Consider the following 15,923-nt stretch of genomic DNA (forward strand, 5'->3'; position numbering starts at 1 on the left):
AAGCTTGTATTTTTCTTCATCAATTCAAGATGTCCCTAATTGTGATGGGGAAATTGGGTACTACTGCCATCTATATTCAGATATATCAGAGATGAATTCAGCAATGAGAGGATTTTGCATTTGCATAAATCTAAGAAATATCATGAAGACTCCATGAATTTATTTGTATAGCCACTTTCACATACTAGGGCCAGAGTATAGTTACAAGCAATTGGATTTGAATTATTAATACCTAATACTAAAATCCCAGTAAAATTAATTACGGAGAAATCAAAATTTTTAGCTTTCAGTGATACTAGCATTATGGTTTGGACTAGATCTGCTTTTCAGGAAGCATGTGCAGAAAATATTTCTGCAGTCATTCGTTTATTATTTAAGCCCATATACATCTATTGAGTGCAGAGTGTAAACCAGGGACATGGTGTATAAAGTATTTGTGTTTTTATTGTTGTGGTTTTTTGTTTGTTTGGGCACAGAGGAAGGCTGTTTGCAGAAAATATGATTGCTGGAATTCTTAGTCTTAAATAATAAATACTTCAGAAATGCAGTTGGTTGCACATGTACACATATATTTACATTTTAACTTTTTTATTGAGGCCAAGTTTGTAGAAACATGTCAACTGTGTGTAAATGAGTTAATCAATCATTCTGTAACACACTTTAATATCTTCATTGTCAGGTTTTTCAAATAACCCATGTTGCAAGTACCCAGGGATCATTTTATTATTTATGTCATATATAGTAATACTTGTTCATGTTAGACATGACTTCTACCTTACCATCAGCTATCTTTCCTTTGGTCAAAATATGGTTTTCTAAAATGCAGGCCAGGTATAGATCTGCTTTAAACTATCATTTTCCTTCCATAATCATCTTCTGTTTTCATTTTGTAAGGAGCCAAAAAGGTCTGTATCAGCCCTGTCTCTCTTCATTGTCTGCCCCAGAGGAAGAGTGGTTCCACAAAATACTTTTTTATTACATAATGCAACAGCTTTCAAATAGCCCCTAATAAGTGTCCCCATCTGATTAAATTATGGTGGGAATCAGTGCCAAGATCATAATTTACTACCATGTACATCATGAATGGCAGGGATTCCATTATCCAATTAATCATTTTTAAAAGTTTTTATTTACTTATTTTTAGAGTGAGGGGAATGGAGGGACAAAGAGAAGAAGAGAAACATCAATTGGTTGCCTCCTTCACATCCAAACTGGGGATCTGGCCGGGGAGTTGAACTGTGACCCTCTGATTTACAGGATGATGCCCAACCCACTGAGATACACCAGTCAGGGCATTTATCCAATCAATCTTGCCTTTCATTTCTGCAAAGGTTAGGCTGTGCCATCCTTGGTTATGAAACATCACTTGTGGCTCTGTGATTCATTTTAACTTAGCCCCAGTACATCAGGTTTGTCATGGGATAACTCTCAGTAGAGTTTGTGTTTTGAAAAGCCATTTTTCACTGTGCCTAGCCTTGTGTTCTCACACAGGGAAGCAAACACACTGCGGCCTAAGGGTTGCTTTCTCAAACATTTATCTGCAGAAGAACAAGATCACTGTGTGTGTATAACACATAACATCTGTGTACAAATAGTTTCTTTAGGGATATTTTATAGTAGTAAATTTAATCTTTCTCTTTTGCTCCAAATTATAAGGAATTAATAATTATGTTTTTTCTTCTTGGGTGGAAAAATAACAGTGATCTTCTCCTGTCCTCCTACTTGCTACAATAAGATCAATCAAAAATTAACCAAATTATAAATGGAGTTTGTAGACTCCAATTCTTATGTTTCTCCTTTTTTTTTTTAAATATTGGTCTCACTAGGCAAAATAATGGCCATTTTTTATGGCTCTTGTTCTGTTCTCTTTAACTCTCTGTTACTGTGGAATAAATGATCCGTGAGAACTCTAATGCACTTCAGAGTAGGAAACGTTTGTCTGTGGCAATGATTAAGAGACTGTGGCATGCCCTGACTTGTATGGCTCAGTTGCTTGGGCATCAACCTGCAAAGCAAAATGTCCTTAGTTTGATTCCTGGTCAGGGCACATGCCCGGGTTGCAAGTTCTATACTTGGTCTGGGTGTGTATGAGAAACAACCAATCAAAGTTTGGTTTCAACTCTCACATTGATGTCTTTCTCTCTCTTTGTCCCTCCCTTTCCTTTCTCTAAAAATAAATAAAATTTTTAAGAAGAGAGAGAGAGAGACTGTGGCATGGTGGACCCAGAGCTCTCCTTGCATAATAACAAATGCAGAAAAGGAATTTCTTACCAATTACAGAGCTCTCCTCTTGGATGTGGTCCTGGAAGCCAGTTTTGTGCTTGCCTACTGAGAATATTGCTAAACTCTGGGCAAACCTTCCAAAGTCCAGAATGCTTTTCAGGTCACACTCAGCATCCAGTTTTCCCCAATTAAGCCAACATCAGATGGAAGAAGATGGTAAATACGTTACAAAGAAATTTTCTTGGAAAACACAAGGGTTTCTGCTGATGTGCTCATTAGGAAACCTCCCTGGAATCAGGGCACTTGGGAAGCTGATGTCTTGTCTTTTTCTTCATAAATCTGTTGGTAGAAAGAGGAAGTTTTAATGTGTGCCCAGATTCTAGAATATACTAATCTTAAATGTTTCCAAAAAGTGGCAGTGATGTTTGGGGAGAGGTAGAGCTACATAAGATCTCTCTCAGCAAAGGCCAATAAGGAAAGGAAGGGTTTGCCCCAAAGCTTCCACTTCTGTTGACACTTTAGCTAATGAGTTGCAAGCCTTGGGCTTAAACCCCTTTCTCCTTCATTTATTAATAAACCCCAGACATTACCAGACATAGGCCTTTCCAATTTACTCACCTTTCAGACATCTGTTTCTGAGAACCAGGATCTGTTAAACTCTGCTTTACCACCACCTTATGCCTATAATTTATAAAATGTTTGTTACCTGCCAGGAAGCAGAGTAGTCTTCATTTCACACTCTTTTTATTGCAACAGGGAAAGTTTTTCTTTCTTACCCAATTTCTGGTGGTCATTTTCTGGTATCCAGTCTCTGCTTATCACTCTATTATTTTCACCAGGCTCCTACACACCTTCTTTCAGGTGGTCAGGGCAGAAGTCCTTCCCACCACTCCATCAACTGGGGTACCGTCCAGTTCCTCCTGAGACACATACCTCTTTTTAGTTTAAAAAAATTAATTGTAGTAAAAACACTTAACAGGCTTTAGTGTATATATAATATACAGTATTCTTATCCATAGGTACAGTGTTGTTCAGTAGACCTCAGAACGTACTCATTTTGCATAACTAAAGTTTTGCACTCATTGATTAGCATCTTGTTATTTTTTTACCTCTGTTACTGACAACTATTCTTTGTTTCAATACGTTTGACTGTTTGAGATGCCTCATAGAAGTGGGCTCCTGCAGTATTTTTACTTCTGCGAGTAGCTTTTTTCACTTAGCATAGTGTCCTCAAAGCTTATCTATAACCTCTTTTCTAAGGAACTATGGTCTCTGTTCTGCCATAGTTTTCTGGAAGTATCAAGCATAGCTGGCATAGTGTTGGCTTTTTTTTTACTTCAGCTTTACTGATAATTGCATTTTGTTGTGTGAAAATCCAAAGGACCACCATGACAGCAGTCCATGGCATGCTGTGAGATGCTGTGAGCAATCTCTAAAACTCCATCTGATGTCTTGCCATTACACAGCCAGGTAGTGGGTGGCATCTCCCAGGGTACTGGAGAAGGCAGTGCAGATTTTGGAGAGATTTTCCTCCTCTCATTCTATTTTGTTATGATTGTTTACACCGTTCTGTGGAGCAGAGTGGGCTGTGCAGTTCAACTTGCCCCAACTTGCCTGTGCCAGTATGTTCACTCAGTTCTGTGATTCATACCAGGCACAGAGAGAGAGAGTCTGATCAGGCTTGTGTGTTAGAGCTTTACTGTAGACCACCGTGCACTTAAAGGATCTGCACAACCTTGATTTTTTTCCTGAGAGTCTCTTACTGTGCAGTGCATTTTAAGACCATGGTTTAGTTTCCTAATTGTTTAAATAGCACACAATAAGAAATTTAAATCTGCTCTAGGGAGTAATATAATACTATGCTTTAGCTAGGGTATTTTTACTTATTTGCCCTTATAAGTAATCTAAAGTACCTCAGCACAGATAATAGAGCTTTAACCATGCCCTTTTAGATGAGGGCTTTGGGGCTCCCCTGCGGTAAACACCTTCTATAGGGCATGGGCTGTGTGTGACCTCCTTCAAGAAGGCAGGAAACATGGGGGAGGGAGAGGAAGTACATGCATTGCTTGTGGTCTTATTCAGTCTCTGCACCCACCCCCCTCTCCTACCATGGGGAGGGAAAATAGGACTATGTGGGTGACAGAGATAGTTTACCTGTGTATGGATATTGGTCTTGATTTTGAAGACTCTGTGCTTAAAAAATCATCAGTGATATTTAGGCCAGAGGGAGGAGGGTTAGTGGTGTAGATCATTAGAAAATAAAAGGTAGTGGATCTGGAGCTTAGAACTTCTCAGCAAAAATAATTCTTCAATATTCAGTTTTAGAAAAATAGCTACTCTGTACAATGTAATTTTTATCAAAACATAAACAAAATATAAACATTACTGTTTAGTCCAAACATAAACAGAAATGGGCTAAAAAGCAGTTAGTCCATTTCTTCTCTTCTTCACATGTAAAAGCAGTGGTTCCCTGAGTTTTTGGTATGAGGGCTTTATGTTCTTAGCCTATGTTGACAAACATTCTAATGAGTATTTTCAAATTCAGCAGTACTTTTAAATGACATTAAAACCTCATTAATCATAACATTGCCTAAATTCAGCTTATAAGTGGTAGTACCAACATGTCTGAGATTATATTACTCATTAAGACCACAGACAAGGCTTGAGATGGGAGTGTATTGAAGGCCCCCTTCACTGATGCTCTAGTTCTCGGGGTGTGCACATCTAGCTCGGAAACTGAAGTTTTTAGGAGATGGGGCATCCCTACCACGCTTATTTTTCCAAAATAATAATAATGTTCAAGATTTTACTTGTTAATAAATTGTACAGCTAAAACTGATTCATTATTATTAGGTTTACTTTTAATTTTCAATGTCAAAATTGAGAAGAAAACACATAATACATATTTGATTTGGTGGTAGGTGGCAGGGTGAAGTTTATGAGGTGGGAGTGGCACTTGGAGATTGTTTGGAGTTGGCAGTGAATGTAAGGGAGCATGCAAGCAGGCTTCCCTCAGGAGAATAGGAACAAAAGACATGGTGGCAAAGGACAACACTCAAAATCTAGATATGTAGGGCGATGAGGTTAGAATCCTGACAGATAACCACACCCTGGAAGTTGAGATGAACCTGCTTCTGTTCTGATGGAGGTTCTCTGTGCTATTTTGGGGCACTGGCAAGTGGAAAATATAATAGGTTTAAGTTTTTTTTCTCTGAAGAATGAGATCAATCGTGTAAAAATATTTATTAATGAATAAAATATGTTAAAATATTGAGAACAGTTTAAAAATAAATAAATAAAACCAATGGTGAATTTCACGAAGCAGCCATGATAATCAGCTCCGAGCATTCTGAGGAAGCCTTTTCAGTTGCTGTGCTAAAGAAGCTAGTGGGCAAAAATGCCCAGGAAAAGGAGGGCAGCCAGAGGGCCTCTGGCTTGAGCAGCTGGGCTAAAACTCAGTTATCCACACCCTTGAGTATGAATCACTAGACTCCAAGATCTCCAGAAAAACCATCACCTCAAATGTTGTACATTTGAGCAAACCCATAGCACACAATGACTAGCATGATAGTTTTCCCACAGACACCAAAGTAAAAACCCTTGTGGTTAGTTTTTAACCCACCACCTTCACACAGAGGATTGCAGCCATCTAAAATTCATAGTCCTGCTCTTTCTTTAAACATGGGATTTAGTTTCCAAATACACTGTTTGGATTTTTAAAATTGTGAAAGGAGACTCTATACTCAAAGACAAGGAATGCATTGCTTATGCAATATTTCTCCTATACAAAGTTACAGGCATCATCCACTACATAGATATCTTTAAAAATTCTGTTCTTGGTTTTCCTTTCCCAGGAACTCATAAATATTAACATTATTGCTGAACAGCTGTTGACTCTCAGAGCATGGTGTTGTGCCTGAAAAAGTTAAACAGGAAGCCTGTGCACAGTATCACAGGATTAGGTTTCTCAATCTCATTTTGAGTACTAGCAATGATTGACTAACTTAGCTTCTTCAAATGTTAGTTATTTTTACCTGTAAATAGAGATCACACTGGTTTTGTGTAGTTGAAATGATTGTGATAATTGAGACCTAAGACATAGAGTGTGTTGTCTAAACTGTAACCTTTTACACATTACTGTGGTGACTAGGAACTGTTGATGGGCACATTGCCGAGCACATTGGTTCAATTGCATATGTTACACTGTGAAAAACATGTTTAAATGTATAATTAATAACAATGGAAGCAAAAGTTTAATGCATAATTGTGTAAAAGTGATACTTCCTAGTCAATCAGACAAGTCCTAGTGGAGGAGAATAAAACTTAGTTGCTGGTTGAATAAGAAGAAGAGTGAATTTGGTAAGTTGAGAGAGAGTGTAGCTTAGAAGATCCTTCAGGAGGGAAGGCAGGAGACCTGGAGAGGAAAGAGGGGAAGCATGGATAAGGAATGAGAACCCCAGACCTGATCAGAGGCAAGTTTGTACATCTTATGTTAAGGGCTGATAACATTTGAAGGAATGGAGAATCCTTAATGTTTCCTTAATCTCGCCACTCCCAGAGACCAATTCCTTTCACATTCCAATGGAACAACCTCTAACTATGGTCCCAGATGGGCCTTTGAACCAATTTCAAGTTGGACAAAGTAGCCACAGTGCCCAGCATGTAGGTCTCAATCTTGAAGCTTTCTACCTTGGCCTTAATGGACAGCTTCATTGGAGCAAAAGGTTATTGCTATAGAAAATTTGAGACCATGAATTTTCCTTTATTTAAATTTTTAAAGATTATATTTATTGGACTTCCGCCAAGATGGAGACGTAGGTGGAGGAACCACCTTGCCTCTGTGCACAACCAAATCTAAGAACAACTATTTTTAACAGCAGTCACAACCAAGCCACACGAAAAATCGACAATACGGAGTCCAAAGGACAACTAGATACGCAGCTGGACCGGTAGGAGGAGTGAGGCCAGCAGCGGAGCAGGTTAGCAAGAAAAAATTCCCAGGGCGGTGTGCGGTGTGCGCAGGCGGCAACCGAGGGCGCTGATCGCGAGCCAGCTGGCTGCCGGAGCGCACAGGGAAGAGGCGCGGCGGTCGGTCAGTCGGTCGCGCGCATTTACATGCGGAGAAGCCAGTCAGAAGGGAAGCCGGTGCGGGGCAGCAGGCTCGCACAATTCCGATCGGATAAACCCCAGGCGTGCGGAGTGACTGGAAGCGCTGGGCTAGCGGAGGGGACCGCCATTGCTCCCTCTCTGACCCCGCCCCCACACACAGCGTCACAAACCAGCGACCTGGGTCTCCCCGTCCTGGTAAACAACTAAGGCTTCGCTCCGCTCACTTAACAGCACGAATAGACCAAAAATGGCTCTAGGACAACTCAGAGCCCCAGAACCGATAGACCTAAGTGATGAAGAAATAGCCAGTCTTTCAGATGCACAGTTCAAAACACTGGTTATCAGGATCCTTACAGAACTGGTGGATTTTAGTCACAAATTAGAGAAACATATGGAAGCTAAACTAATTGAAATGAATGGTGATACAAAGAATACCAATAGTAATGGAAAGAAAATTGGGACTCAAATCAAGGGAGTGAACCAGAAGGAAGAAAAAAATGATCAAACAGAAAGGAATGAAGAAATAAGAATTCAGAAAAATGAGGAGAAGCTTAGGAACCTCCAGGACATCTTTAAACGTTCCAACATCCGAATTATAGGGGGTACCAGAAGGGGGGAAAGGAACAGCCACCAGTGGAAAACTTATTTGAACAAATAATAAAGGAGAATTTCCCCAAGATGGCAAAGGAAATAGACTTCCAAGAAATCCAGGAAGCTCAGAGAGTCCCAAAGAAGTTGGACCCAAGAAGGAACACACCAAGGCACATCATAATTACATTAGCCAAGGTTAAAATGAAGGAGAGAATCCTAGAGGCAGCAAGAGCTAAGGGGACAGTCACCTACAAAGGAGTTCCCATCAGACTGTCAGCTGATTTCTCAAAAGAGACCTTACAGGCAAGAAGGGGCTGGAAAGAGGTATTCCAAGTCATGAAAACCAAAGATCTACAACCAAGATTGCCCTACCCAGCAAAACTTTCATTTAGAATGGAAGGACAGATAAAGTGCTTCTCAGATAAGACCAAATTCAAGGAGTTCATCATCACCAAGCCCTTATTATATGAAATGGTAAAGGGACTTACCTAAGAAAAAGAAGATAAAAAAGATGAACAGTGAAAGGACAGCAAACTCACAGTTAGTAAGAACCACACCTAAAACAAAAGCAAACTAAGAGGACAGCTAGATCAGGAGCAGAACCATAGAAATGAAGATCTCATGGAGGGTTAGCAACAGGGGAGTGGGAGGAGGGGAAGGGGGGAGAAGGTACCGAAAATAAGTAGCATAGACAGTAGATAGAAAATAGATAGGGGGGAGGGTAAGAATAGCAGGGGAAATACAGAATCTAAAGAATTTGAGACACGTGTTCATGAACTAAAGGGGGAAATGGTGGGGGAGGGGTATGCAGGGTGGAGGGGAATGGAGGGGGGAATAGAGCACATGTAATGGCATAATCAATAAAAAAAGTTAAAAAAAGATTATATTTATTTTTAGAGAGAGAGAAAGGTAGGGAGAAAGAGAAGGAAAGAAACAACAATTGACTGCCTCTTATATTTGTCCTGAACTTCCATCCCAGATATGTGACCTGACCAGGAATCCAACCTGAAACCTTCAACTTTGTGGGACAACACCCAACCAACTGAACCATATTAATCAGGGCTATTTGACTTTGTTTTTATTGTGGTTGTTGAATTGTTTGCTTTATATAAACCCTTAAACTCTAAAATTCTTATATGTAATAATGACACCCACTGATGCCCATTAGATTCCAATTTTTAATTTTTTCAGGAGAGTTAGTCTGTAATTGGAGAGTGGTATTAGAAAACAGTACTAAATTCAAGTAATCAATTATGACAAGCAGTGGCTTATTTAATAAATATTGAAAGGTTGACTCAATGAATTTGTTTATGATATGACTTCAGAACTAGCAAAATTATAAAAACATAACTCCCCAATGAAGAAGTAATAAATAGCATTCATTACTAGGAGAATGTAATGTTACCTCTCTCAGAGGATTTAGACTCTTCAGCTGACATTTTTTAGCTTGGATGGCCCTATTAAGCTCTGTTATTTTCTTCCCTATTTGTGCCATTAAAAAATAATTTTCATTTAACTTTCCCATGGCTCATTTCTCTCCTTTAGATCATTTCCATATGATGCCCTGATAAAGTCCAAGTTTTAACACATTACTAATGTAAAACTATGATGAGCACCAACTAAATAGCAATATGAAATAGGGAGAACTTAAAGGAGAAGAAATTGGGCACATAATCTTGGTAGTTAATTTTTATTCTTGAATACCTACTTCCTTTTTCATCTTCTGGGTGTTTTTGATCCTCTAGGTAGGATTCCTTGTCTGAAGGAAAAGGACTAAGGAGACAAGTTTTACAGCTATTAAGGGACAGCCTTTTGTTCTTATAACAAACTCATCAAGCAGTGCTTTTGATGACTTAGTGATTGCAGTTCTTCACCAGAGCCCCATAATGGAAAGCAAAGGCTTTCATTTGTATTCCTTCTTATTGGCCTTTGAGCTTTCTACAACTCCTCTTATGTGTTGCATTTAGTGGGCCTGTTTTCTCTAGCAAATTAACTAAGAGCCATTTAGCTACCTGGACATATTCAAAAATTAGTTTTAATTCAGCAGATACTTATTGAGCACTATCCTCCTCTCTATGTCTTTATTTTTTACCATTTCTTTTTAAAATATATTTTATTGGTTATGCTATTACAGTGTCCCATTTCCCCCCTTCAATCCCTTCCATCTTGCACACCCCCTGCCATCCACATCCCCCCACTTTAGTTCATGTCCATGTGTTATATACACATAAGTTCTTTGGCTTCCACATTTCCTATACTATTCTTACATGCCACCTGTTTATTTTCTACCTACCATCTGTGCTACTTATTCTCTGTACTTTTCCCCTTCCCTCCTCCTCCCACTCCCCTGTTGATAACCCTCAATGTGTTCTGCATTTCTGTGGTTCTGTTCCTGTTCTAGTTGTTTTCTTAATTTGCTTTTGTTTTTGTTTTAGGTGTGGTTGTTAATAACTGTGTGTTTGCTGTCATTTTACTGTTCACAGTTTTGATCTTTTTTCCTTAGATAAGTCCCTTTAACATTTCATATAATAAGGGCTTGGTGATGATGAACTCCTTTAACTTGACCTTATCTGGGAAGCACTATATCTGCCCTTCCATTCTAAATGATAGCTTTGCTGGATAGAGTAATCTTGGATGTAGGTCCTTGCCTTTCATGACTTGGAGTATTTCTTTCCAGCCCCTTCCTGCCTGTAAGGTCTCTCTTGAGAAATCAGCTGACAGTCTTATGGGAACTGTTTTGTAGGTAACTGCCTCTTTTTCTCTTGCTGCTTCTAGAATTCTGTCCTTCATTTTAATCTTGGGTAATGTAATTATGATGTGACTTGGTATATTCCTCCTTAGGTCCAACTTCTTTGGGACTCTCTGAGCTTCCTGGACTTCCTAGAAGTCTATTTCCTTTGTCAGATTGGGAAAGTTTTCCTTTATTATTCATTCAAATAACTTCCATTTGTTGCTCTTCCTCTTCTCTTTCTGGTACCCCTATAATTCAGATGTTGGAATGTTTAAAGATGTCCTGGAGGTTCCTAAGCCTCTCATCATTTTTTTGAATTCTTGTTTCTTCTTTCTTTTCTTATTGGATGTTTCTTTCTTCCTTCTGGTCCACACTGTTGATCTGAGTTCCAGTTTCCTTCTCATCACTATTGGTTCCCTGTGCATTTTATTTTATTTCACGTAGCATAACCTTCATTTTTTCATGTAATTTGTGACCAAATTCAACCAATCTTTTGAGCATCCTGATTACCAGTGTTTTGAACTATGCATCTGATAGGTTGGCTACCTCTTTATCGCTTAATTGTATTTTTTCTGGAGCTTTGATCTGTTCTTTCATTTGGGCCATTTTTTGTGTCTTAACATGCCTGTTATATAGTGAAGGGTGGAGCCTTAGGTATTCACCCAGGCAGGGTAACCCACATCACTCAGTTATGATGCTGTATGTAGGGAAAGGGTCCACGAGTGAACAATAGCACTTGCTCTACTCTGGCAGATTTCAGTCACTTCCCCCACTTCTCACAAGCAAATTGGGCCCTTCTGGTGTTGATTCCCGGGTGGGTGGATCTGTGTACATTCTAGGACCCTGTGGGTCTCTCTAATGAACTCTCCTGTGAGTCTGGGAGTTTCTCCTGCTGCTGCCTCAACCTCCACAGGTGTTTTCAGTCAGTAGTTTGTGGCTTTATTTCCCTGCACTGGGACCCTGGGTTATGCAGTTCGCCCCACTCCCCAGTTTTGCCTGGTTTGTCTGTGCACGAATGTGGAACTGTCCGGTCCAGATGCACATGGCAGATGAAGGTTATGTGCAAATAGCAGATGCAGGCCAGCTGCAGCCTTGCATGCTGTGCCCCTTTCCACAATTCCCTGCCTCATTGGGTCTGCCATTCAATGCCTTGCCAGAGTCCTCTCACCCTGGCTGCCTGACTCCGCCCCTCCTACTGATCTAGAAGAGTGTGTCTTCTTTAACTCCTTAGATGTCGGACTTCTGTACAGTTCGATTTTCTGTCAGTTCTGGTTGTATTTTGTTTTTAAATTGTTGTTGTTTTTCTTTTGATTGTGTGAGGAGGCACAGCATGTCTACCTATGCCTCCATTTTGGCCAGATGTCTGTTGAAATGCAGATATCACGGAAAATTCATCCCTACCTGCTCACAAGTTTGTTTGTTTGAAATAGTCATAAATAAGCACTAATAGTCCAGTTCTGACTTCTGGTTAAATATGCTGACCAGAAGTGTATTTAGGTGTTGAAAGTGCAAGTTGTAGTTCTCTGAGCATATTTTCTCAGTATTACTTAAGGGAAAGGAGAAATATATGATATTAAGATAAAGGTGAAAAAGGGCTGAATTAGTTTAAGAGAATAGGAAACATATAGAGAAATCAAAGCAATGACTCTATCAAAGGTGTTTGCTCCCCTAGCAACCCAAAGTGTGGCTGTTACCACCGCCACCACCATCCAAGCCCTGTACATGTGCGTCCTGTTGTTGTAATTTAGCTACACATCGGGCAGGTGCACATGGGGAGCAGGGATCAAGTAAATCCATGGGACTAGAGAATCTTCTTTAAGGGGTACTATTTTCACACCATTATCAAGAAGGTGGGTCAACATCTTCCTACATAAACCTGCTCCCTCTCTTTCAGTATCTTGTCATTGAGGTTAGATATTCTGCCACAGGTGGAGATCTCTGGAACATAAAAAGTAAAAACAAAACAGTAAATCAATGTATCACCAAGTGTTCAAGTGTTTATATAAGAAGTACATACAATGAAACCATTTTTCATTTTCTCTTTGACCTTGGAACTTTATATGGGAGGACAGGCAGAAACATAAACTCTGCTTAGTATTAATGACTTTAGAAAAATGAGTCCATTTCAGGGAGGATATCCCATCCATTTGCCTACAGACTGATTCATCATGAGGTGTGGAAAAAATATGTTTTAATCAATTTTTTTCTATCCCCTGTTTATGCAAAGTAGGCTGTCGGACTTTCTTGTATCTGATATGCAAACCCATAGCCTTTCTTTTGAAGAGTTTATAGAACAAACCTGTGAATTTAGTGAAAGCTTCATCTCCATGGTACAGATGAGTCAGCTAACCCTTCAGCTGTTATGAGCTCAGTTTCCTGCTGTCTGTGTGGTTGGGGTCATGCCTTTTCATTTTTTACTGTTTTTTTTTCTAACCTCTAGTATCCCATCAGCGTTTCTGAGCACTTTTCTCTCTTACAAGTTATTCTAATTCAGACACTGCTTCTGACCCTTTCATTTCATTTCTGTCAGCATTCACAGCATGAAACGTGATTCTTTTATTACTTAATTCCCTACACCCATTTCACTTCTATTTTCCATCTCCTTTCATTTTGCACTCACATATTTTTCACTTTGTGGTTTCCCTTATCCTTGTGCACTCTATGTGAGAACCAAATTCCAACATTATTCGTAATTCCAAAGATGCATTCTCACAAATAATCTTTTCTCATTTGATTTCCATCTAGCATGCTGAAAGTGCCCCAATCTTGTTTTCTGGTTATTCCATTACATAGTGCTTTCCCTTGCATTTAGTATCAACCTAGAAGCAATGGTTGTCTTTGGATAGCACTACCTAGTCATAATTTACAATTTTATGAAATTAGAAAAGCAAGGGGTGGAAAGGAACCACACTTAAATTCTTATTTATGAAGAAAGGCATTAATTAAGTATTTTGGTAATAGGGTCAACCACTCTTGATCAGCATGCTAAACTAGAGCCATCTTTTTGGTCTAGAGTAACATAACACAATGGAACGGTTTTGTTTTTCCCCCCTTACTGAGGGAGAACACTGTGCTTTATATTGAGGACTAATACATTTTAAATTCAACCTCAGTGAGGCAGACAAATTCAATTGACTACCCATTGGGATACAATTTCATCACAATCAAACACATAGGAATTAACCTAAGAATTCATTTATGGCATTCATTGATTGTATTTACCATAAAATTGTAAATATTCAGTCACTAATCGTGCATAGCCTCTAACAGACAGTATTTGTTGAGTGTGGTGTGTCTGTATGTTTTAGCTATGCTCAGAAAATATCCTACAAATAGCTAAATTCATATAAAGCTACACTGCCCAGAAGGCTAAATAATTGCTTGTTAGCATTGATCATTAGGGACATAAAAATAATTTTTTATTGCAAAAATACCACTTTTCTTATACATTCTAAAAAACTCTTATGTTCTAGGATAAAATTTTCTTACATGCATTTGTTGCAAATGACATCTTAAAGTACATCCAAGAATTCAGTATACCCTCTCACTGAGAGCTGAACCATCTAATGTGTGAGCTCTTTGAGGAAATGAAGTAATCATGAAATTCCTTTTTTTGTTGATAGGAAATGACTGTCCTTTGTTCCCTTTTGCGAAGGCATACCATCATATTTTAGTTGATTTCCCCTGTATGTTTCTTTTAGGCAAGTCAGTAATTTCAGAGAAGCCAAATATATCTTGCTTTTTGGGGATGTAATTTAGATGGTTCGACCACAGTGGTGTTCTCAGGTTATGTTCAGCAGTCATTACAAAAAGGCAATTTTTTTGTAACTTGGATAGTTTAACGTAATTTCTTTCCGTTCCTGTTCTGCACAGGTGCACGAGGCAGTCCCATGTTACAGTGAGTGCAATCAATACTCCTGGGCAGTAGAACACTGGTCTCCATGCAGAGTCCACAACGAGCTGAAGTCCCTGCGCTGTGGAGGAGGAACGCAATCTAGGGAAATCAGGTGTGTGCAAATAAATAGAGATGGCCGGGGAATGGGGTAGTAGAACTTACACATTTCTGTAAAAACGCAAGTGTTGTTTATCCAAGTACACCATGATTTTCACACAATATACTCTGGCTTTTGCTCATCTTTAAGTATCTGTGGAGCACATATGCCCTGAACTGCCATGGGTGTAGCAGGATGTCCTCTGCAAGGAAGCCACAATCCTTACTCTTTCCTGAAAATGACTTCAGTGGGAATGCCAACTGCATGGAGCTGGCTGGTATCCCTTCCCTGACTCATGGCCATCATTCTTCATACACTAGAAAATTTTGACTATGTGGCCATGTTCCTTAGAACAACTACAACAGACACACCCAGAGGAAAAGACCTTGTGTAGGCACAGGGAGAAGAGGGACATCCACAGGCAAGCAGAAAGGGCTCAGGAAAAAAAAAAACATTGATTCTGCCAACACCTTGATCTCAGGCTTCTAACTTCTACAGCTGTGAGAAAATAAATTCCTCTTATTTAGGCCAGCCAGTCTGGGGCATTTTGTTAAGACATTCCTAGCTACCTCACACAGACTCACTGTGTTATGTGACTTATGTTTATGATCACATTTAAACGTGAAGCAGATTCTTCAAGCATCTTGGATTCTAAACCATTATTGACTTTACTAGCATGCTGTTTTAATGAACAAAACAGTTTATCTGTTCTCTTTCTTAAACCCTATAAGCTGGAGGACATCTTCATGGTTCATCTATGACTATCATTATTAATTTAAAAAATATTTGTCTTCTATTATCAGGCATTGTCGTAGGAAATGGGGATTAAAAAATGAACAGATAGTTCCTGACCTCAAAGAACTTACAGTATAGTAGCAGAGAAATAATACACATAAATATATTAGAAAGTATTTGTTATGAAATGCCACAGAAAATATAAATTTGGGTCAGAGAAATAAAGAATACTATTTAAGGGAGGCTGATCAGCAAAATACTTGAGGAGAGACTGGATGAATGTTTAGATTCATAGAAAGAAAATTCCAGGGAAGAAGTGTCCAGAGCAGGTACTTTCTTGTCTTGTTATAACAAAGTGAATAACAAGCTGGCCCAATAGGTTGGTTGCAGTACTCAAAATACTACTCATGTAGTCTTTTTAAAAAGGTAAAAGGATATTATTCCTTTTACTAACCTAAAAGATGGTAAAGAAATATATTCTCCTCCAGAGCATCCAGAAAGGAATGTAGCTCTGCCACGCACTGAGTTCACCTAGTGAGAAC

The 15,923-nt window shown here is 39.1% G+C and overlaps 1 protein-coding gene across 1 annotated transcript in view; it reads left to right on the forward strand.

The window, feature by feature from the left end:
* Nucleotides 1-15,923, forward strand: part of THSD7B (thrombospondin type 1 domain containing 7B) — a 785,104-nt gene that overhangs the window by 657,448 nt on the left and 111,733 nt on the right. The window contains exon 15 of the mRNA XM_053666773.1: nucleotides 14,528-14,661. Coding sequence (XP_053522748.1) covers nucleotides 14,528-14,661 — 134 coding nt within the window. The remainder of the gene's footprint in view (nucleotides 1-14,527; nucleotides 14,662-15,923) is intronic.

This window comes from Artibeus jamaicensis, unplaced genomic scaffold (genome assembly GCF_021234435.1).
Source record: "Artibeus jamaicensis isolate MK-2021 breed Jamaican fruit bat unplaced genomic scaffold, CSHL_Jam_final contig_1284, whole genome shotgun sequence".
Classification (NCBI taxonomy): domain Eukaryota; kingdom Metazoa; phylum Chordata; class Mammalia; order Chiroptera; family Phyllostomidae; genus Artibeus; species Artibeus jamaicensis.